The sequence below is a fragment of the Centrocercus urophasianus genome, unplaced genomic scaffold, assembly GCF_019232065.1.
Source record: "Centrocercus urophasianus isolate 14NV4802_14NV808 unplaced genomic scaffold, USGS_Curo_1.0 seq_44, whole genome shotgun sequence".
Lineage (NCBI taxonomy): Eukaryota > Metazoa > Chordata > Aves > Galliformes > Phasianidae > Centrocercus > Centrocercus urophasianus.
The window spans coordinates 1,265,368-1,290,483 of record NW_024885022.1 but is presented as its reverse complement, the minus strand read 5'-3'; the positions used below and the strand labels follow the sequence as shown (position 1 = coordinate 1,290,483).

At 41.5% G+C, this 25,116-nt stretch overlaps 1 protein-coding gene across 5 annotated transcripts in view; it reads right to left on the bottom strand.

Moving 5' to 3' along the window:
* Positions 1-25,116, bottom strand: part of GLI3 (GLI family zinc finger 3) — a 203,873-nt gene that overhangs the window by 73,728 nt on the left and 105,029 nt on the right. For 4 of the 5 annotated variants that reach the window (XM_042834226.1, XM_042834227.1, XM_042834228.1 and 1 more), the window contains one exon: positions 18,869-18,974. In XM_042834226.1, the coding sequence (XP_042690160.1) occupies positions 18,869-18,974 (106 nt within the window). Of the gene's footprint in view, positions 1-11,782; positions 11,788-18,868; positions 18,975-25,116 lie in introns of those variants that run through there. The other variant, XM_042834230.1, reaches the window with a different exon arrangement.

The window sequence follows — 25,116 nt, the reverse complement described above, 5'->3', positions numbered from 1 at the left end:
AGAGAAGCAGCAGAAAGCTGAGCTAGATGTGAAGGTGTCTCCTCCCTTCTGTCCAGACTGCCTTCCTTTTCATCACTAACACACTGAAATACTGTGAATGCCACACAACTGCTGTACCTAACAGTACCTGCCTTCTCACTGCCTACCCACCTGCAGTCTGCCACCTTCCTCCTGCTCCTGTCCAGACTCTCAAGCTCTGCAGATTCTCAGGTCCTCACCAGGAGAACAGCACACAAGTGCCAAGGCAGTGAGATCAGCGTAAAGGCAAGCAGGTATATTTTTTTTTCCCGTTAGTCATGACACTTGACTTGATGAATGTTATACAGGTGTCTACAGAGCCTTAAAAACTCACATGGTCACACCAGTTCAGCAGCTGCATGAATCAGATGCATGGGAAAGCACAAAATGAATGAAACTGCTAAACTGCTTTTTTTTTAAAAAAATTTCTGACCATTGCTGAACTATAGGTGAGCTGCATGTAAGAATTCAGCTATTATTCATTAAATTGGTGAGTCATTTTGTTCTGTCGCTTGCAGCTGCAGCAGACAAACTCTTCACAAACAGACCAACCAGTGCAGCCAAGAGCAACCAATTCCAATGCCGCTTTGGAATTCAGCCATCACAAAAACTAAACAAAGTACAATTCCCTTTTCAGACCATTTAACTCTTTCTTAATTGGGGGAGCGAAATTATAGGATACTAGAAGCTGATGTAGCAAGCTAGTTTACACTTACTTCAAAAAGATGTGCACGCACAGATCATTGCCTAGCATTGTCCTGAAGTGATCACATATTTCTTTACATCAGCACTGAGAGCAGGGGGTTCTCACACCACACATTTTAGGTTGCTTTTTGTACGCAAGCATGAGACGAGTTTTCAGTGCAGAAGATCAGAAACTCTGAATTCAAGCAGATATGCTATTCCTTTCATTGGAGGCTCATTTGTGCAGGTGAAATACTGCTTTCGGGCTAGGAATAGGGTGCAGGCAAAAATCCAGAGGTAGGTAAGCAAACACAGGGCTGGCTGACTACACAGCCCTTCAGCCACCCTGCCTGCTCAATGCCACATGGGCACGAGTCAGGAGAACAGCTTCAGTCTCTGCTCTTCAGCGCCAGCGCAGTAGGGTGCAATGAAAAGCTGCCACCTCAGCTCCATGTGTTAGGCTGGAGAAGGCACAGGACATTCCCTACGTTCCTGGCCACAAAACTGAACAAAGCATCAGTCTGAGACACGGCAAAGTGAAGGTGCATTAGCAGACAGAGCCAAAGACAGAACTGGAGATAAGCTACACCACAGCTCAGATGAGTCCATCCAGGAGAACAGCTATCTCTTGAGCAGGCTCCAGGCTCATCCAGGAGCAGGCCAGAGACAGACACACTCACAGCATAGCTCAGGCAGGGACTGAAGGCCCTGGGCTCAGCTTCTGGTATGGGCAGAAGTCCTGGGTGAGGCCACTGGAAGCAACTGTGGTCTGGAGGTTCCCACACTGGGCTTCTTTGGAGTCCTTAAACTGCTCTAAAACGTGCCACAGTATCAACACAGCACATGTAATCTCTGGATTTGCATCCCTTGCAACTGTGAAAAGTACAGTACTTCCACGCTTGTCAGAGAATGCACTGCAGTAGCAATGTTTGCTGGAAGCAGATTAAAGCCACTCAGGACAGTCACAAAGGTCTGTGCCACGGGAAAGTCTGGATCAACATCATGAAATTAGTCTAGTGTTAAAGAAGCCATTTGTCACAAATTGTTTCCAAATTGCTTTCTGCTGTGATCAGGCAAAAAACTCTTCTAAGCATAACCTATCCTAAAACAAAAATTAAAAAATCACGGTGATTTAAGCATTTCCTGCTTAAACTAAAACTCCAGGACTAGAAATTGTAATGCCAAGTTTTGTCCTGGTAAGTTACTAAATGGCTCTTTCACAAATCTCTTGAGAAATACATTTATATTGAAAACAGCAAGTGACTAGTAACTATAACACTGTAAATATGACACTGAGCTGAAGTTATAGATGGAACATAATCTATCTCACAGAACAAAGCTTGTCAACGAAGAGGGATGAAATATTGTAACATAACCTAATTTATTATTGCCTTTTCATCCATCTTGTTATATTATGAAAGTGTCAAAGTTCAAACCTTGATATTTAATCATTTAACGGCACGTTATTCAATGCGGAGCAAACACTGATGGCATAACTTTCATACCAATGATATCCATGCTATTTCTCTGATATCTGCTCAATTCAGTTCTTGAAGAACTGAAAAATGTTAAACTCATTAAACTGACTACGATTTTTTTCTTTGGGCTGCACCCAAAACTTTAATACGTGCAATTGCCAGTAGATCACAGGAGATAAACTTGTAGTAAGTGCTTTCTTGATAGGTAGGCAATCCTACTTTAAAGCACATAGGTGAATCCCACTGGTAACATTTCCCATGTTAAATGACTATTCTTGTTTGATATCATACGTTTTTGGACAGACTGGCCTTTGGCACCAAGAGTCAACAGATGTCTAGAAAAAGCTTGTCATCTCTAAGACTGTAAGGCATGAGCCTGAAAATTCAAGCAAGAACAACTCTTATAGCTGTGAGTAGACCAAATGATCAAGTTAGTCCTCCTGTTACAAGTATATTAATGGCTGTTGATCTTTCCTAAATCAGGCTGCAGCAGCTAATTACACATCTGAATGAAGATGGGGAAGATCACGAGTTAAACAATTATCCTGCTTCTCAAAATTTTTAGTTGCTACTGTACATAAACTGAAATCAATGGAAAACTGTCCACTGATTTTGTTCTGAAGTGATTGTGGATATACTCTTCAAAAGCACAAAATGCTGACCTAATTCTGCTGCCCCTAGAGCCATCAGGAAACCTTCCACTACCTTCAATATAATAACAGTGAAGCTGGCATTGACGATTTTCAAAATGCAATTCCACAGCCCCTTTTCTCTTTTCACTTCTAGTTGAATTTGCAAACAATCAAAAACATAAATGCACAGTATGGGAAATCAATAATTTTTTTAGTACTTACTTTTTTTTTTCCTTCAGAAATCATGTCTTAAAATAGGCAGTCCGTTCCCCTAAAATCATTCTCTGCCTTCAGGAAAGCTAAGCAAATGATTTAGAATGTTTGAAGAATGACAGTTAATTGAATAAACAGAAATGTCAGCGCTCTTCTCATGATAGAGCTCCAAATGACAGCAAAATTAAGCCCAGTTCGGTGCATTTTGTTAATGGTGGAAAGGAAGAAAAGGGAAAATTGACAACAGTGTAATACCGAAGTGAGAAAGAATGTTGGAGTTCCTTTCTGTGTTCAATGCTTGGTCAATATTTAGCTTCTTTCATTCCAAGATTCATATTAGCACTACAGTCAGTATGAGGAAGTGACAGAATCACATCCCTGTGCTCAGTAGGTACATATACTGTAACCATGAATAGGTCAGTGCCTACACAGCTTACACACAAAAGCAGCTAGATCAAGATCCTGGGCTCCACCACTTATCTGCTCTGTCACCTTTGACAAGTATTCTGACTACGTCTTCAGATGTTTCCCCAGATGTAAAACTGTGTTAAAGTGCTCAGAGAGTAGTTGGTATCTACAAGGTCAGACCAATCGACAGTATGCTACAAATATTTCCTCACTGAGGCAAGGACAGGATCTCACAAAATGTTCAGTGCAGTTCTGCAATACAAATACGTAGAATACACAAATAACATCACAAAATTAAACCGTACAGTTATACATAAAAAGACAAAAGTGACTGTACAAGGGATGTTTGTGGTGCTGGGAACACACAGAACAACCAGCTGATGACCCACAGCAAAAGCAGATGACTCTGGTTTCCCATTCCTTTTACGTGAAGTGTTAACATTATGTAGTTACAGTTAAAAATTGGCCACATTAATCAACACACCGAGTCCTTAGTGATTGCATTCATTCCTTTTTTACAATTGACAGACTGCCTGACTGCAGATCTGGCTTTTTACAAGCTTCCTCTCCCACCTGCAAGACTTCAAAAATAACCCAATTAAGAATTTGTGTGCTCACTCAAGATGTGTTTATGCTGTAAAACAAGCAAACAAACAAACAAAAAAGCCAGTGAATTTTCATTCCATTATTTAACTTCTTTTTCTACACAAGGTCAGCTATAACTGATGACCTTCATCCCAAAGTAACAGCTGTACTGTACCAGGAAGCAACCGGTACTTCTGATGCCACTGGATATATTCATTTCTTCATTGCACAAGTCCTGGCTTGAAGTCCTTTCATGTGTTTCTTAAATGTGTACAAAGATACTAGTTTGATTTTTTTCCAAAATGTGCATATAACCTCGTACTGCCTCTCAGTATTTCTCCAAGCTCAGGCTTCATATTTTCACTCTCACATGATGATATTCTCATTGTAACAATCTGCCTTTCCTTTTTCTGCTCCTTCCACTCCACCAACAATCTCTGTCACCTACCTCCTGGCACACCTCTGAAGATCCCTGCAGTTGACCCTCAGTTTCCCCCAGCTGGCAAACAGATTCAGTGTGAATTCCTGCTTATAGAGTTCCTTGTATTTGCACAACACTCACTCAATAAAGCTGACCCTGCACTGAGATGTCTGATGTAACAGCAAGGGAAACAGCAAATTATTTTAGTGAGAACTATTGGTGATCAGTGGACAGTTGGACTGAGTGATCCTGTGGGTCTTTTCCAATCTTGATGATTCTATGATTCTATGAAATAAAAGTAACACTAGCCAGATCTGGCCATCTAGAATTTTCTTTGCTTGTTTCTGCTTGAGCCTTACCAAGGAATTGCCTTATCTCACTCAGTGCACGCTGACTTCTATGAGCTATGTAAATACAGTAGGATCCTACATCTAGCACAGCCAAAACTCATGTCGGTAAACTTTTCCTCCTTGTTTTTACCCAATTCCAACTCTATTGATTTGTGGTCACCATCTTACCAAGAATTATGTAACAATGCTGCATTTGATGTACAACTCTTGATTGCAAATACAGAACAGATCTGTATTCCAAGTAAATGCTTTTCAAATAAGCTCAGAAAATATCCTGCTACACACGAGCCCAGTGACTGCCATGGACCTCCAAATACCGCTTCCTCTTTAAGACATGTGGACGGGAAGCAGGAAAATCTAAAATGTCTACAGCATGCTAATAACCTGTTGTTAGTAATAACAGATTGGACGTTGAAATTACTAACTGCATTCCTACAGCAAACTTCCACGCTCCGCAATTCTCCTTTGATGCTCCAGAGGTGGTCTCATTTGCCATTCAAATTTTAGCCTCCTCTTGGCTACAGTCATGGCCAGCCACACTTGAAGTGTTTAAACCACACAGGCACCACCATAAGAACGTGTGGGCACATATAAATTCTGCCTGCGTTCCTGCTACCCCTTTCTTCCTTCCCTTTCCCCTTCCTCTCCTCCCGCAAAGCAGCAGGTCAAAGGAGAGTCAGAAGCTTTCTCGCACTTAATGCTGTTAAGTCAGCTAATTGAATAAACATTTGTTTAACATTTGCTCCTATTTCACTAATGCACTGTGAGAATGAGAAGAATTTTATTCCCCTTCTCGCCTATCCTCCCCCTTCCTTCAGAGTGCCACTAGCTGTTATCGCGGTGACTAATGTGCTGTATGTGGCCATTATAGTCTTCAACTCCGAAATTACACCCGGGATGAACGATAGGCTCTGCCTGTATGCTGATTGGAGTTGGATGATGATTGATTAGAAGGAAGTCCGGCTACGTAGCCATGCAAAAAGAACTGCACTGAGCCACAAGCTTAAACACTACCGAGCGTTTCACCAGTGGCTTCAGAGCTATTAGATGTTTTCCTATTAACAACATTTCTCACATCCAGGTTTGTGCATTTTATCTTCATTCTTTCAAATCCTGAAATTGCTTGGATAAGAGCGTTTTATATATATTTATACGCTTTCTAAGAGTAGCCTGAACTTTTAGGGGAAATTGAAGAGGCTTTGTGTCAAGTACAGCTAAATCCAGCCTTTCTATATCAAACCCCTGCTAGAAAATTACTGTGCAGATGATAAGGCTGAAAGATATAATAAAAAGTGACTCTACTCAATTTACACTGCAATATTGGTATGACTGAATATTTTTCATTCAGCTGACTGATAAAATCACTAAACTGTATTGCAGATAAATAAAGGAGGCTTCTGTCAAGAATAAACACCATTAATCATGAAGTCTCACCCTCTGAGTTGCTGTGCTATGCAACTGCACAAATGCACCATCACAAGTGGCATGTTACCCAGTACCTCTTTTCTTTCCCTACTTTTCCTGGTGAGGCTGCCTTCTTAGGAAACTTCTTTTTTAAAGTGCATTTACAGAATTGAACAGTCTCGGAATAGCTTTTCCATTCAAGTTTGCAGGCAATTGCAACTGAAATCTAAATTTCAGCGACAACACGTTCAGCCAAAAACTGACCCTGTGAGACAAAGCAAACCAGTGCAGCCTTGCTGTAAACCCAGTGTTAGAGTGAGAAGTTCATATTGAAACTAGTGAAGGTGAGATCTTTGTAACTCTAAAGCTGAAACAAATACAAGCATTTAATTAGGAGCCCCAAAAGCCCTTTACTCCCCACATCACATTTCCACAGGTTGCATTACACACGTTCACCGTTTCCAAATAGATACCAAGAATCTCTTTGAACGTTCAAACACAAAAATTTCTTAGCATTGCAAATCTAACTGAAGAGAATTGATGGCATTCCTTTCCAAGATGGCCTTATACGCTTAAACCGGACGTGCTGAAAGAGAATGACTGTTATCCAGCAAAAGCACAGTCAGAGGAAAAGAAAACCAGACAACTTAGGTAACCTTTTCGTAACCTGTTTTAGAGCAAGTGATGATTCAATAGTGGCCATGTTATCAAGCCAGAATGAAGCAGTGCCCTACACACTAATGAGGTTATAAAACGTACTTTGGTCTTCATGTTAAAAGCACTTAGAAAGTAGTCTGCTCGGCAAAGACCGACTGCGTGCTGGAGCACAGGACTAATCACACAGGCAGGAATCAAATCGACTGGAAGAATTAGGAGACTTGTGGCCCCGAGGAATGTAATTCATGCAGAAAAGCAGTTGTCAGAGCAAGGCCAGGGAACTGTGTGGGAAGAAAGCAAAATAAACAGCTCAACAAAGACAACAAAGACGCTCGAATAGTGGCTTTTCTAATGCTTGAGTACACTGAGACTTCAGTGGGTGCATACAACAAAAACCTCATCAGTGAAGACCTCTATCCAAGCAGATACACAGGTGAATGGCGCACTGGTTCAAAAACACTCCAAAAATGCCTGAAGTTCTTAAAAAAAAAATAAAAATCCCTGACATTGTACAAAAGAGAATGAACACATATGTATGTGCATGCATGACTGGGAAAAGAAGAAAATGATCCAAACGGCACAGAGATGAGAAGGGAGCTGAACTGGTTTCGACAATCACTCCTGATTTATCTCACTTCTGTTCACAGATCAGAATGCAATGCAGCCTGCACGCAAACAGCATTCCTGCCCATAAGCACCAAAAACCCACTGAGAAAAACTCCTCAGGATCCCCTCTGACAGATCTGTGTGCACCAGGGGATTGCCTGGCCAGAAAGAAGGGGTAGAATCTGGTCTCAACCTCACCAGCGCCAGTGATGGGCGCAATTTGTGACAATTCATTAAATTTTGAATACAACTGAGATTTGAATTTCACAACACACTGTTCTCTTACAAATAGTGTTTTCAGCTGATGGGTTATTACTGCCATAATTTAATGTACTGAAATTTTTAGAGATCTGTGCTCATACAGTACTTACCAACCGTAAGTACCTCTCTCCTCATTACTTAGTTCCCTCACTGATGATTTTTATAAGCCCTCTCTGCCCAGCACTTGAGAATGTCACGCTTACTATTGTTTCAGCAAATGTGAGTTTCTTTTCTTCCCTTAACTCCTCTGCTAAGGCAGTAGCAAAGGAGGCAGCAAAGGAGGCATTCTTCTGCCTGGTGAAGTACCTGGAAAGCCTCTCATGTTACCTCAAGTGAATACTCCCTTCAGTGTCTGTTCTGTAATGCCAAGAAACATTCTTTTTTCTACATTCAAAAACGAAGCAAACCAAAACCCTCTGCTTTTGTCTCATGAATCTACTATAGGTCATGTCCACAATATTAGAAAAAAAAGAGATTTGGGGAAAGAGAAACACAGAAAGCTTTTTTTTCAATTCTAATCATATATGCTAAAATAAGATCTGAACTGCTAAGGCAACAGCAAGTTGGCAATAATAAAAGACAAATTCAGCGACTGAGTGTCTTTCACATTGCACTTGCTACCTAAGTTTAATTGTGAAGGGAACATGTGACTAAAATTTTGAGTTTAAATACTACAGTCCGAACAGAAAGAGAGATCTGAAGGTTCAGCATCAATCATTTCTGTTGAGGTATGGCTGAATTTGTTTTTCACCTCTGTACTAATGACAGTAAACAGTTACTACAGTTACTGTTCACAAGGACTAGTACCTATTTCTGAATACAGAAGATATCAGCTGGAATTTCTCCCCTAATCAGCACTCCTTGCAATTACACAGATTTATAGAAATTACTGTCTGTATGAGATGCACAGTGTATCTTCAGAAATGCCTAAAAGCAGTCCAGAGCAACCCATGACACTTACTTTGGGGGAAAAAAAGTGATTTTGAGAGTTGTCCTCATTACTGCACCTCAGTGGCAGTACCAGGTGTATGGGACACTGCACCTAAGAATGCAAGTCAAGGAGTCATCCTCTGAAAGCACAGCTGCTTTTCAGCTCTGTGTGAGCAGCTTTATCAGTTATTCAAACTCTCTCTGAGCACCACTGCAAATACCATGCAAGCAAAAGATTAGTGTAAACATCCACCAGGGCAGCAGAGTTCACAGCTGGATGATGCACAACGCATAGCAAAGGTGAATGCTGCAAAGTCGAGGTTTGGAGGGAGAAGAAATGGATAAATGGATTCTGCTGGGAGCTGTTTCCTGTATTTTCAGAAGTCCAGGTGTGGGGGCTGGCTGAGGTGCAACCACACCATAGTGAGACTCTCCAGTCAGGTGAGGTTTCCTCTCACACAGGTCTGTTTCCCTATTTGAAATTGCAGGCACTGAAAGCCACTGCGATGTCACGCAATGTGCACTGCAGTTCAGTTCTCTCAAGTGTTGAATATATAATGACTGAAATACCACGGCCATCAGAAGAAGCAAAATACAGACTTCACCCAGCAGTTCTCGCTTTATTTGTGCGTATCACTGGAGGTTAAAAGCATTCCTTGGGCAAAGTAACTTTTAACTACTGTAAGGCTGTTAAGGTTCCACCAATGGAGACACTGACAGTGGATCACCCTTCTCTGGTGCAGACTTTTAGCAGTGCTGTATGCAGATTCCTGTTCATCACTGGTGAAAATGCATTACTAATGGTGGGGATTACATTGAAAAGCAGTTTAGTAGCTAAGATCTTACTCAATCAAATGGTGTTATCATGCTCTCTGTATCTGTCCTAGTTTCCAGGCACATAAATAGGAGGTATTACTTTTGGAGCAACCTATTTTGTTTCTTAAATAGCTATCTACGGATGCAGATGGAAAGTCCAAAAGGAACAAACTCACCAACTCAGGCCACACCTACATCAGCAAGGTAACCTACACATTTGCCACCTCTGCATCTTTGCAATTCAGTCTAATCACAGGGGTACAAATGCAGTTCCTAGAAAAGCCTGGTGCCCTTGGATAGAGAACAGCAAACCAAGGGGAAGCCAGCTATGGAAGGTTTCTTGGTACTGTCCAGATGATGTACGCTGATAGTGATCTTCCACAGCGAAGAAGAGAACACCTGATTGCCTCTGGTCATTCAGCTCCTGCCCTTCCTGCCAAACGTGTCTACAGTGTTGTTAAATTGGCCTATTCGTGATGGTGGCCTCTATAAACTGGACTAGACTATCAATCTTTTCTTACACAGGCCAGAGAAAAAGCCATGATAAATCTAGGCTGAATTTCAACAGATACAGGACAGAAAGATATTTATCTTTAAGGAGATAGCCACTTGAGTCTGATCTGTTTAGAAAATCTCCCTCATGAAATACTCCCTAAATTTCTGTTGATAAACTTAACACCGATGGTCACAGCATCTAATAAATAATACTTTTGAGCTGACGTTTCAGTTTGTTCCTCCAGAAGGAATGGATTCCTGGCACATTTCTCCAGGATGTTTTTTTTTTTGCCTCTGTGTCTAATCTTTGTGGGGTCTCCAGAAACTTACCAACACCCCCACAAAATTAACTACAAATGCAATTGTAAGCTATTGCAGGATCAAATCTACAGATTCGATGCTGGACGGGACTAAGCAATAAAAACAAGGCAAGTACACAGAACCCAGCTTCCATGAAAAGCACCTTCTAAAAGAAGGTCCCAAGTCCTTCTTTGGTCATGTAAACTAGGAACAAAAACCAACTTGTATGACATTCCAAATCACTTCCTCTGTTAGCTGATAAAATCAGCTACAGATGTGGACCCAGTCCACCCTGAGGTACACATATAAAACACTCACACTGCCCAATCCCTTGGGTGGATTGTTTTTTTCTGCATCACAAAATAGAGAATAGTCAAGGGGCAGCCAGTCAGTCTCCTGCACCTCAGAAGCACATCCAAGAGAAGCTCAGTCATCTGCTTTCCGCCGCAAATGTGCAAACCAATTTAGACACATCCATACATACAAATAATATCCTAAATCGAGCCAAGGGTGGTAAAACCAGAAACAAGGTGGCATTTAACTTCTGTTTCGTCCTCCTTTTGGAAAATTCTGATTCTAAATTCAATCCATATTCTAACATTATAGGAAGCATAGTTGGAGCAGGAGAGAGTCTAAGCCAGACTTAGATTGTGTGAGAGTATGATGAAGATGCTCTGTGTTTCTACACTGCAGATGTACTCATTGCTCACATTTCTTCCAGTTAATGCCTGCTCACACTTTAGGGACCTCTCATTCACAACACAGAAATCTCACCACTACACTTAAAAAAGAAAGCAAAAGAAAGAAAGAAAGAATGCTAAGACTGTAACTTTTCAGTTCTCTTTGAACCAAGATTTAACGTGAGTGGAAGAATTGTACTGAAAAAAAAGGAGTCTGTCACAGTCCAGTACCTCACAGGCCACTGCAACAAGTTTGACAGCAGCCTCTATAGAGTTGGCTTGCTTCTGGTTCACTGCACATGAATACCACAGTCAATATCTGCTCACTCGACTAATACTGCTGACTACAACACAAAGAACACAGGAATTTTGTCCAAGAAACCACAGGCTCAGAGCCTCTGAATGTGCACTATATTTAGAGCTTGCATACTTTGCAGCAGATAATAGAACGAGATAATAGAAATTTCAAGAAGCAAAACTCTAGCACTGTGGCTCCTCTGTGTATTTTTGGTTAAAGGATAAATTAATGACCAACCAATCTGTATGTTCTTCATGTTTCTGTGCATGAGTATTTTCCCTGCTTGGTTTGTTCAAGTTTTCCCTCTAATTTTCCATCTTCCTCAGACTGCGTAGATCCTTCTATCAGTTTTTATGAAAAAAAATGGAAATTAACTCAGGGTAAGTCACTTTCTACATTCAAGCAACTATATCCATCTTATTATACAAAAGGAGTGCATAAGCATGCGCACAAATATACATGCTTGTACTTACATCTGCACACGGGGAGAATCCTAAAAGCTCCAAGGCACGCCTACTTACTCCTCAGCCTGAAGTAAAATGTTACACATGCAGAGGTGTCCTCAGGCAAGACTTTTGCAGCCATTCACTTTGTTTCCATCAGCTCTTAACTTAGGCTGGCTTGAAAGTTTGCCTTAGGGAACAACTTTTCACTGGCAGACAGGAATTTGTCTAAGTACTGTTACAAGCCCAGATGGAGTAAATCAGCTCAGTGGCAGTGCTGTCCAGTGATAATACCTCAGTGCTGATAAAGCTAGAAGCCGTTGCTCTTTAGCACCATAATCCACGCAGATCATTTTAAGAATCCCTTTTGTTGGATTTAGGTCTCCCAGATGAATTTGTGCCAGCCTGCCCACAAGTGGACTTGAAGCAATGCCCACCAAAGGCCTTCCTTTCTCTTTCCCCTTTGCATCTCACCTATGAGACGTCCTGCAATTTGCTGCTACCAAGGACTGTATTATTGTGAATGGTGACCAGTTAGCAGCCTGCTGGCAAAAGCATGCCTTTCTCAAAAAGGCTGGGGACCACACCTCCAGCACCTCTGGTTCTCCGTGGGGCAGGATGGAATGCGGCCTAAATCCTACTTATGCACATTGCTTTCTAGGGCTGCCGGCACCACTGGACAGCCTCCGGAAGCTTGCATTGACAGCAAGAAAAAAACAGAGAAAGATGAGACCTGACTTTGCTTTTTTCTTATCTTAAAAGAGTAATAGAAAACTGGGGGAAAGTTTCTACAGAGCAATTTTTAATGAAACAAATTCTCTTATTTCAATTGCTTTAAGTTTTCCAGCCATGCCAAAAACAAGCTCACTGTATAAGAACAAAGACCCTCTGTTAACATAATATTTATCTGCTGCTACCGTTTCTTCTTTAAAAATCTGTGGTTCGTAGGTATTACAATTAGCTACTCCAGAGAAAATGATTATGCCACGAAGTATGATCCACAACAGAAACAGATGAATGATGTGAATCAAATTTAATCTGGTGCAGTTAGAGGCAATTCTGTTGGCTTTCGCGCATATGCGCTTGCTAAAAACAGAGATCGTTTTTAGCAGTGAATCCTTATTTGATCTAGAATGTATTTGCCAACATAGGAGATTCTTTCTATAAGATACTCTTTCCTCGATATTGTCTCTTTCTCTTCTAGTAGGAAGAGAGCACATGCACAAAAACCATGAAAGAGTCCGGCTGAGTTTGCAGAAATTTCAGATTTTTAAAGGAGAGACAGTAGCAGCAGTGTAACAGAATCGAGGTAAAACAGCCACACTCAAAAATGTTTTGCATGAGCATTTTTTCCTCCAGCTGTCTCGGTATCACAAATGCAGCCGAAGCACCGATCCTTTCCTGCAGTTCAGTATATGCCACGAAGTACAGAATAATTTGTTTTAAACTTTTCCCAGTTTCAGGCCCTTTCTAAAAACATGATCTGTTTCTGACGTCGTTCTGAAAAAAATTCTCTTGCAAAAGAGAATTTATGACCTGCAAGTCTAACGGTAAATATTACTAAAAAAGTAGCAACAGCTGAACAAAACACTGATTCACTGTTTCAAATGAGGCAATGCTATATCCTGCATGAGAAATCACAGTTCTGGCTTCGTCTCGGGCCCCCTTTTCCCCAACTCGTGAAAGGCCTGGCACTGAAAAAAAAACCTCTCAACTGCAGGTTATGTGTGGGCATGCAGCCTCACTATTTCACTTCTGTGAATCCCCATCGGCACAACACTCTGTCACCGAGAGGCTGCCTACAGAGCCTACAAGATGCACACTGGTGGCATGAAACTAACACCAAACAACCTTAACAAGTCACTGAACCACAGTGCTCACTTCTCAGGAGCTCACTATAAAAATGCCCCTGGCTATTTGCAGCTGCTTCTGTCCTTGCTGCACCTTCCCCACTTCCTGGGCAGGCTTCTTCGGGTGCTTCCCATTCAACACCCATTCAGGATTTCTCCCTGCTTACAGAAAATATTTTCACAGGTGATTTTGGAAGGCTTGTAACTATAGCTTTCTTTTCAAGATCCCAGCCTTTCTTCTACTGCGGCTCCAGGCTAAACCGCAGAGCTTCTTCCAAGCCTAAAAGTAATTAAGGACAATCCAAGCAGTGAAGTTTTTCACACTGGGTGGGGCGAAATGATCCAGGAATGCTCAGATAATCTGGGGAGTTCCTTGCCAAACCTCCAGTTTACAGAAAGTGATGTAAAGCCGCAGGTAGAAGATTTTAAAGGTTAAAACACAAACATTTTTAAAAGAAGTACGAGCTTAGGAATGAAAGCGTGATGGAAAAATCAAGCAATCGGTGATAGGGCTGGGAAAAGCTGAACATTCTACCAACTGTATGGCAAGCAGTTTCTCTTATAATTAAGGATATTTTGCAAGGCCAACCCTTTAATCTTTTCGCATTTGCCTATCTCCCACTATACTGCACGGTCCAAACTCAGAGGGTGATGAAAGCTGAGCACCTAGGCCTGCCTTTCCTTTCCTTTTCACCCTTATGTAACTGATGTCTGTATAAATTAGATACGAAATAACACAGCCAAGAATCAAACTCCCTTTTTATGAACTTGAAAGCTGACTGCAAACAGAACACATGCTTTGCTTTAGTACTGGTGCATTCACGCAGTTGAAAATATTTGTTTGAGGGATTAGTGTTAGGTAATTATCTGCGTGTCCATAATTTCAGAGCCTATGGCTGCCAAGCTCAGATCCCCACAAGCCTCAATCAGCAACTAGAAAAAATGAGCCTGGAGCACTGTTGATTCAAGGAAGCTGCAAGACAGCAGCTTTGACTTGCAGCTTCCTCCTTACAAGTGCAAACTTCTCAGGCATTAAGCATGTGGATAACATCAGCATGCCTTCATTCGGGTTTACTCCTAGTTCTCCCTTACTCACAGTTCAGGGATAACAGAAGATGGGATGGAAAGAGAAAGAAAGATGAAGACTAAATGGATGAACATTTTGGAACACGAGGTGTGTCCTGTAACATGTTCAACCCTGAATCTCTGTATTAGCCTCCTAGGACATTCCATCAGACACACTGCACACAGACCAGCACCCTGGAGACATTCATTGCTACCTTGCAGTCTGTGCTTCAGCTCTGCAGGACCATATTCCCTTCACAGCCAGATGAACAACGCCTGCAACTATCAGCCTAGGTCACCTTCAAAGGCCTCCAACCCACTTCTGATCACTACAAGGAACTCTCGTCCCTACAAAGTCAATGCCAACAAAGACATCAGATCACTGTAAAACTAGATGAAAGCAAATCTGTGAATTACGGCTCCTGAGGAATACAAGAAAAAAAAAACCAACATGTTTAAAGCATTAATCCATGTTCAGTGAATGCTCACAGCAGCAGCACTGGACACTGCCTAGAAAAGCTGTCTCTCTACTGGATGGCCCAGCATTGGCATAGACTGAAAATGGCTTAGCTTTAGTCTCTGCTTTACTACCTTGCTTTGGAAATCAATTTTGAAAATTAGGTAAGAGCTAGAGAAAAGCAACAACAAAGAAAAACAAAACAAGCAGTGCAATTATTAAAGACACGCTTTGTTCTAGTGTGTTTTAATCATATGACATTTAACAAGTAATTTAGCCCGCTAGCTCAGTGAAAAGTAGTAAAACTGAATTATGGTTTAATGGAAATATTTTGAAAACTAAGATTCATGCTTTGAATTAAAAAAAAAAAAAAAAAAAGCAATTAAACAAAGAAACAAACAAAAAAAAAACACAAAAGAACCACACTCCAGCTCCAGTTATAGAGTCGTTATGTTGCTGCTCGCTCAAGAACGATTGAAGTTTCATACATCTTCCCTGAAGTATAAACTGAAGACACACTGTGGAAATTCCAGAATAACTAAGCAGTGCTAACAAACAGGTCTTGGTAACACAAAGTGACACATTTCAGTACATATTCATAAGGGTTGGGGCTTATTATTGGGCTGTAATTGCAGTTGTTCTAACACCTAATAAGCCATGGTTGGAAAAACAAAGGCAGGTTAATTTGTGATTTCCTCCACTCATTCAGAGGCAAATTAAGTGTCAAACAGCTAATACAGAACATATTTCATTTTATGAGATTTTAATTTAATTCTGCACCATATCGTTGATGCCTTAATATAGGGTGGTTTATCCAAGAAAAAGAGCAATTTATAAACCTCTTTCAATTGAAATCTTTAATGATAGGATACGATAGCATAATTACAGCAATGACTGCTAGTCCTCGTATACACAAGCATCTGTCAGCAATTCCATCGCAAACATAAACCTCTACTTTAGGGGTTTACAACTCAGTTATAAAATTTGGCTCCAGGGTGAAATCTGCAATACAGCAGTTCTGTCCATCAGCAATTAAACTACATATCACACACATAAATAGATATCATCATGCACACAAACACACGTATATCTTTGGAGCTGGAAGTACATAAAAGCCTGTAACACCTTACAAATTCCTCTTCTTTTTTTTTTCTTTCTTTTTTTTGGAGCCACTGTTCAAAATACTGTGCATGTTATAGGCTTCAGGTGGACAAGGCCTCCTCTCACATTTTTTCTGCACTTGTATTACTACTAACTAATTCCACTAAGGCTTGACAGGTTCTGGAACACACTTCTAGGAGCTTGGGTAACTGCCAATTTTATTACTTTTATTTTTTTTTCATATTTGAGGGTACTACGAAGCTGCAGGGAAAAACCACTCATACAATGAAGTCATTGATAAAGCTGTTGGGTAAACACTTGGATCCTGACTGGTGTTCTAGCCATTTTCTCTCAAAATTCTCAAATAACTTCTCATGTCCTCTTCTTTTTCCTTTATTATTTTTTTTTAATATATCAATGGTATTAAGACAGCAGTCCAAATAATCATTCCAAAAGGCCCCAGATCTAACTTCCCTGAGTGCCACTTACATGAGGGTCTGTAGAACTTGCAAGAAATTCGTCGGTGTCTACCACACACAAAAATTAAAATTTATTCCTGAAACCTGCAAAAGCATGATGAACCTACTTACAAAGAAGCTCTTAGAGTCCAACAAAGTTATTTTCAACTGCCTAATTGACTATTTACCTTGAATTGTGCTGAGCATAATGGCTCCAAGATCTATTACAGCTCATCATTTCAATGGTGATACAAACTAAACGACTGGAAGAATTATCAGGAGTAAAACAAATAGCCAATATCAGGGAGATTTTCAGATTAAAGCTTGGGTTGGTGTCAGAGTGTAAAGCAACTGCCTACAGCTATATACATAACAACGTGCCAAGATCCCCCTGCCCCTTATAAGCCTCTGCAGGGCCTGGCAAAGCCTCAGCTCCAAGGCAGGACTGCAGAGTTCAGGGCAGCACTGATTTCAGAGGGAAGGAGGCCGTCAGTGGGCATCTTTAACATCTTAAGGAACTTTGTCAGTATAGGATGCCATATAGACCCAAATTTTCATCGTCGCCCAAAGGGGACACAGCCATGCACCCACCCAAAAGACCCTGTGCACTTTGCATCACTGGGCTGCGGCTCTGGGCAGTGAGCACAGCCAGACAGAGCCCCACACAGCACAGGATACAGGCGCCTCAGCAACAGTGCGCAGGTGGTGCCCAGATTTTGCAATAAGTCCCCCTGACTATTCAAGTTAAAATACATCAGGGATCCACTTTGGGTTTAGTTCATCAGCTCAGCACACTCAACCTTGTTTGGGCAAGCCAGGGAACTGATGCACTTGTTTGCAGCACCCCAGGAACTGCTTGCTCTAACTAAAGACAAATTTCCTATCAGCTTCAGAAGAAGCAAGACCTGAGCTCCTAGCCACTTTCTTTCTGCTTTGGAAAGTGCCCAAAAACACCTAGTCAAAATGTTCATTTGCACTGCAACATCTGGGATGACCATAATGAGTCTGTATGGGCCTGCCATCTTTAGCTTACAATGGTTTTTAGCAGCAAACCTAAATGTGTATTTGAGTATATTTATTACGTGGTTGACTGTGGGGTAGATGCTGATGCATCAGAGGAAATAAGGAATAAATCACAGGTTTCTGCTCTCTCCCCTTCTATAAATACCCACTTTTCCGCTAGCGCCCAAGAAGACAGCAACACAGATTTATTACTTACCTCCAGGCAAATCTGCTCTAAAATTACAATTCAGTAATAGAAGACTGATCCAAAAAAATTGTTAGTAAAATATTGTCTGTGCACTTGGGCATGTAGTTAGGATTGTTAATATCAATTAATTCTGCTCACAGAGGAGGACTTGTTTTAAAACAACTTCATTTTTCTTCTGCATATATGTAATTACACAGCTGTAACTAATAGCCATAGCAAAGCAATCTGCCATCTAAACAACTCGCATTATTCTTCAAAGTATTACTTGTGCTTTTCTTCTTTTATTTTCTCAGTATGAGAGGTGATTAGTAGATATGATTAAATGTATATACCAAGCCTTTTAGTGAAGTACTAAGCCCTGCTTTCTGGCTTCACTTTTTTAATGGCACATAGCAAGTTTTCGGACACAACTGTTTTATACTGCAACGCTTATATTTGTATCCCCCTACAGAATAAGGTAATATTTATTTCTAAACGATTTCACCACTACCACGCTTTTCTAATGCACGTTATCACTGGTATTCATTTCTTTTATCTTTGTGTAAACCATGTGCTCTATCACATTTGCCATTTTGTTTGGGTGACAATCCCATCAATCAACCGATTGCCTGTGCACGCACACTACAGGGACTATGAAAATTTACCAAAAATTTAATTATCTTTCATAGCATTCACTGGGAAAAGAATCTTCAGCACAAGAGGGAATTTTAGCATCAAGAGTCCCAAGCCTGATTCAAACAGAATACATGTTTTGTCTGGCACTTTTTAATTTAGCATTTATAGAATGACAGCACTCAGAATAAATGTCAGCAAAACGTATGGGTAACACTTGCCAGCCACCTATTGGAAAAGAATTTCTCAGGCACAAGCCTGGTTTTGCTTCATGGACAGATAACCTTGATGCCTTCTAAAAGTAAATCTCACTCTTCAGCTAAACTGGCAAAGTGCTCCGGATGCACAGTTTTAAGCATGGCAAAGATCCATATACTTGCCCACTCTTCAAGGTAGTGCAGGAAGCTGAAGCGGGGTGGAAATACTGAATACTCACACATGCAGAGGAGGAATGGGAGATGGTTCGTAATGGTAGCGTCCCTCATGATGTCTTGCATCAATTGGTACAGGAGGGTGGAACGCTGGGAAGAGGTGAGGTGGATCTGAAAAAACAAGCAAGGTGCCCAGATCTGAGTATCTCCAGTGACTCTTCACAAATACCACTAATACAAATGGAACAGATAGCTAAAACTTGTGCCAACAGCACTGCAACTTACGGGTCAAATGCTCCTTTTCCACTGCAGTCACTCAGGACTGTCTGAGCATTTGGCCCACAGCATTTGCATGAATATGTATTTACTAATTTTAATATTCTCTTTTTATAGCTTAAATGGAAAGGGACATCAAGAAATCTTTAATAAATAATTACATGCCCATATGTGAAGCGTCAGATCAAAAGGACCATCATTCCTAAGCATTCCTGATTTATTTATTTTTTATTAAAACAAGAAAAAATAACCCAAGAAGAAAAGGCTGGGCAGAGAATACCATAAAACAAAAAAATACATATCCTCAGAGATGTCTAAACAGTCCTACAACAGAAAGAAAAACTGAAGCAGCACGCTGAGAAATGACTATCTGAAATAAATCAGAAAACGGAGTTAAAAGCAAAATGCAATCGGGGAAGGTTGTACCAGAGATGCTTAACTGCACTGCGTCGACAGACAGACAGAGACGCATCAGAAGAAACGTGCCTGTGGACCAGAGGATCCATCCCACACGCCGCACTCAAAAGGGACGGCGCCTGCTTTGTCTCTGTGGCAGCAGACCCAGCCATTCCCTCTGCTGCGCCTCCCCCAAGGACAGGGCTTGCAGCTGCCATGCCTCCCTTTCCACTGCTCGGGAGAGCCCCAGCGACCAGGCTGACAAAGGGGGAAGCCAGTCAGCCAGCCCTGCTCGCTCCACCTCCTACAGCGCGCTGGTGGAGGGCCCAAGCACAGCCTGCTCCACGTCTCTGCTGTGTCTGAGGCAGAACAGTTCCTGGTTCTGCTAGGGACACCGTTAGCACCCCACAACACTGCAGCACCATGCTGGAGCGCCTCCGCAAGGCTGCATTGAGGGGCATCCCAAATGCAAGAAGTGCTGAGCATCTCCAGGGGCACAAAAACAGAGCCTGCCCAATTACCTGACAGCCACTTTGGGTGAAGTCATGTGTTTATCCAACACTAAAAGCTGACAAGTACAGACATTAGGTCATGTCAGGGATTTACTAAAACGTTTCTAGAGAGAAAAAATCTTTAATTATACCCTCCCTGTATCTCTAAGTCCATTTCAGTTTCGCCTGCTGACACTTCAGGTGTCTTTTCTTTGTATGTTCTGCCCTTCCTATTCAGCAAAATGTAATCCTCTTCTTAGATTATGTTATCTATGGAAACAGTTGCTTCATCTAAACTACTGTGATTTAAAAAAGAAAGAAAGATTTTTCCCCTTGGTATTTGTCAAAAGTTGGGTTGGTTTGTTATTATATTTTGAAGTGGGAAGGAAAGACTAGAGCAACAAAAATCATGGCCCTTAGGGGAATAAAAAGATGAGCTGAAGGGGAAATCACATAAATTCTGAAGGCATATTTCCAGTATTTCAGGGAAATCTGGAAACATTTGAAATGGCCTGTCCAGTTTCAGAGCTTGTTTTTTTGAAACATCAGCTAGTGTGCAATCAGCTACAGCACATTTCTACCATGTTCTGACTCGGGACAATATAAATGAAGAATAACTGTAGTTTAATAATGGAACCTGATCGTGGCAGCTTCCATTCCAGTTCTGCTAGATAAGCTGGACTTGGGTGGTAGTTAGTGGCTAATCAGTACCCCTGAGAGCACACAGTTGTCATTTGACCAGAGGATGCTGGCTTCCACCTCTCAAAATACAATTTTCACCAGCCAGCAACACACAGAAGGGAGAAAAGAGCACAAGAGATGAGAGATCACAAAGGTTTTGAGACCCTTTCCTTGTTAAGGTAAGCACGAACCTCCTCACTTCCCCACATCAAGCACCCACCCGAGCCTCCTGTCAGCTTTCATGCTAAGAAACCCCAGTTAGCCCTCCTGAGGTCTAGCTGAAGCTGAATGTGATCACCAAACATCCCCTATTTGAGAATGGAAGATGTGTATTAAGTGAATCAAAACGCTCTGTGGGGCCTACACAGCACACCACCAATCCACATTTAGCACGTAGGATATAAATCCTCAAGAACACCCTTTGGAAGCCTCTTGCATTTAGTTCCTTTGTCCATCTTGGTTGCCATTTCCATCTGGGCAGCAGCCATGCTCCATCACAGCACAGGGAACCATCCCCATCAACCCTGAGCTGACCGAGTAGAGCTGCAGAAGTCCTCCATAATTATCCGTCTCACCTGTTATTATTTACACACGATCAGTACAGCTGGAGAGCATCCTAACTCAAGCTTATATGTGACAAGTTACTACACTGTAGGAATCTCCTGTCTCAGTCCTTAAGAAAAAAACACATGATGACTTCTCCAAAGTCAGGCTAAAACTGCTGGAGCAGAATAAAGTGCCACTAAACCTGGCCATCTGCTATTTATCATATAACCTCCTGAGTGATGATTCCGCAAACCAGCTGCTAAGTGCTGTGTACTCTACTGCCAGCAAACTAACAGACTAAATGGGTGACAGGGAGAATAATGTGCAGAACTAGCAGAATTGGGTTTATGGAGGGAATTCAAATTCTGCCATGCCTCAGGAAATGCTCAGTGCAGAAGTAAGAAGTAAACACCGTGTGTTTTGGTGGCCATAGACTACTCCATTCAGAAAAGCATTCAATATTTACATGAAAAGATTCTTGCATCAGAGACCTCCAAGCACACCCACCATTTAGGGCTTCACGTGGAGTGCACTTGAAATACCACAAAAATGTAATTGGTTGATACGTATTTAAATGGAAATACAGATTAAGAAGTCTGCCAAGCAAGTAACACAAGCTGCAGCCAGCTTTCCAGTGCTTTTTCATACACTGAGTGCATCTTGGCATTGTTATTTATGCAGCAGCTAAGAAAGGAGTGAGTCTACTCATGGGCTGAGACTGAATCTCTTTGGTGTTCCTGGTGCTCTCTCTGTTCAAAGAACCAGAGGGTGACTTAGTGCAGAAGTCAGGACAGCTGCTCTGACTGCAACAACATTTACATGTTGCCCAAAGCGTGAGGAACAAAACCCTTACCCTTAGCAAACAGGAACTCCTCTCACCAAAACAAATCAACAAAATGTAACTTTCCTACGCAGCAATGGAATTATTTATTACCACTCACAATTTTTAAAAAATTCTGGCTGAGAGGCAAACTAGCAAAGCATCTGTCAGGTAATTTTCTTGCAGACATCCAAAGGCAACCATGAACTCCTGGACAAACACTTCCACAAACCCTTACACTCTTGCACAGACTCCCTGACATAAGCATACAGTCAGGGAGTTATTATCTGTCAAGATGGACAGATGCTGCCTGTGTATTTGGAGTCCTCAGCTTCCACTCAGCAGTATCCTGTGCTTAATTCTCACTATTTTCAAGAACACTTGAGGACATGCCAAAGTAATGGAAACACACTTAAACATTCCTCGCTCATTGCAGAATTTGGTTTCTACTGCCTGCTCCCACATACTTTGCTGTCTACTGCTACAAGCTTCCTTCAGATGCTCTTCTGTCTCCTACTAGTGAACAGTCTCTTCATAATAAAACGGGAGATACAATTGCCTAAAATGCTCAAAACCAATCTCTCTTAACATGGAGAGACTTTCTGGAAAATACGTCAATTTATGCTGACTTTTTGTTGTGCAAAACATGCCTTTTTATTTCTTCTCAAAGGATTCTTCTTTGCTCCTTAGAGGAAGTGAATAGGATCATCTCTCTCAAATTACAATCACTCCCATACAGGAAAAGAGAAGAGCCCTCCACTTGTTCTCTGAAAGTCAGAAACCTCTGGTTCTTCTGCAGCACCATGGGAGAGAAGCAAGGAAAAGTTACAAGTACATTCCTTGCTGCTGAAAAGTGAATCTGAAGTCTAATGAGATGCAGCAGCGGTTTGCTGCGAGCTTGGGTGGAAAGGCAGATAATTCATGCTGGCTCTAAGGTGTCATGCAACACCATGAGACAATGCTGAGGAGGGCAGGCTGCCCCTGAGACCATTCACAAACACAGAGCATTTCTGTAGACTCTCATTTAAGAAATCACTAAATTTGGAAAGCTGGGCTTCAATGTCAAGGCAAGTAAAGCTGACTGTTCTCAGCTGATTTTCTCAAGCACCTTGTGATTCTTGCCAAACCCTTGAGGAAGACGGCTGCTGAAACGACAGGCTGCATTTCTCAGCATGTCGAGAAAGCATTCTCCACTGTAGAAAATGCCTGCATCAGCTTGAGTGCATTCGGTGCAGTCTCAAAGTATGCACCTGCACTGTGAGATCATGGCACAAGACAACATGGGATTCAGGCACAGGGCAGGAAGGGCTCATTGTCTTTTAGCACATTTGTCATCAGAACAATCAGCTCACTGTAATACATGTTAGAACAAAGTTGGGGGAAAACTCTATGTGAGATATAACCTCATCTGAGGTGAAATCTTCTCCCTAAAATTAATTCAGGTTTTGATGCTGAACTCAGCGGTACCAAGATTTCATACCAGATGTAAAGGAACAGTATCAAGCAAAATACAGCCTCTCCACTAATGTCTTTTCAATACACAGAGTTGTTTTGAAGAGTTTGCCAGCAAATTTCTACACTTCCTTTGGTTCATAAGCTGATCACCAGATGGGAATTTTCTTACATTCAGGTTTGCAGAATCCTTAGGGGTATCACTGTTTTCTTCACACAAATTTATTTCAACTGATCTGAGCTTAATGGTATTGCCAGGTTTTATGGCAAGAATCCAGTGCTTTTTTTGCCAAGCAAAGCCATTATTTTGGAATTTTTTTTATCACAGCTTACATTAGAGCTCAATAAGAGCACATCCTGTTGTCTTTGGGGGACTTTTTTAGTTCCCTTTCAAAAACTAGGGTGAGTTATGCTGTCTACTTATGCTTATACAGTCTTTCATCAGGAAGAAAAATGACTGAGACACAGCCACACGATAACACATGCACTTAACCTGGAGCACTTGAAGAACCTCCTTACGGTGACCAGAGCTGTTGCTTTGGCACTGCTAGCTGCCATCTGAACACATCTGACCCCTAGATGCACTACAGCCAACTTTCTCAGGGCCTTCACTGGGTCTATGGCTGCATGCTGGCGGGCACAGGGTTGGCATGAACAGAACTGCCCACTTTCTGACTTCACACAGAAAAGTCTGTAAGAAGAAAAGCCATGACAAAAAACAAACAAACAAACAAACAAAAAACCCCACAAATAAATGGTTAAAGCTGAGAAATGGACAGAAGGAGAAGAAAAGAAATAATTTTTAATTGCTAAGTTCTCTCCACTTCAGTTACTCAATATGTCAATTTTGCTAGCATGCAGTAGGTATATCACCGACAGAAAAACACAGTTTCCAATCAGATCATGGCCCTTCTACATCTGTGTTTATTAATGATGACCAAACTCCCCTCCCTATCCTCCACTTACATTTCCTGAATCCATATATTGTATTATAAATAAACCACAGGACTTCTAACCCAAACCTCATAAACCAGAACACAGTTACAGCTCTGTGTCTCTTGTTACAGCTGAAAAATTAATTTCTACCTTTGGAAAGCCAAAAATTAAGACTTCAGGGCATCTCAGATCTCTGGCACGCACTTTATCCCTTCTTTGATTGTAAACTTACACACCTTGTGGGAACACGTTTTATTGTTTTCAGTAGTTCCACAACAACCAGCATGCCAGACACTTAAAGGAGGAGCAGCTTCCTGTGTGGTGGAAAAAAAGTAGCTGGAAATAATTTCATCAGCTGGCACCAAGAGGTCTTTAATATGCCAAATTTGCTGCAGGTATTGGCTAAAGAGTTCCTTGACGGATTTCAGCTTGAACGTTTTAATATTCATCCCCATCACTGTAGTTCTGCTGTCTGTGCAGGACTGGCCTCTGGAACGCTAACTAAACTTCTGTAAGTCCATTCAGCTCACTTTAGTGGACCCTTTGCCCAAACTGAAAAAGGAAAAGAAAGAAAAAAAGAAGAAAAAAGAAAAGGAAAAAGGATAAAGGAGGAGGGAGGAAGGAGGAAGGAGGAAGGAGGAAGGAGAAAGGAGGAAGGAGGAAGGAGGAAGGAGAAAGGAGAAAGGAGAAAGGAGAAAGGAGAAAGGAGAAAGGA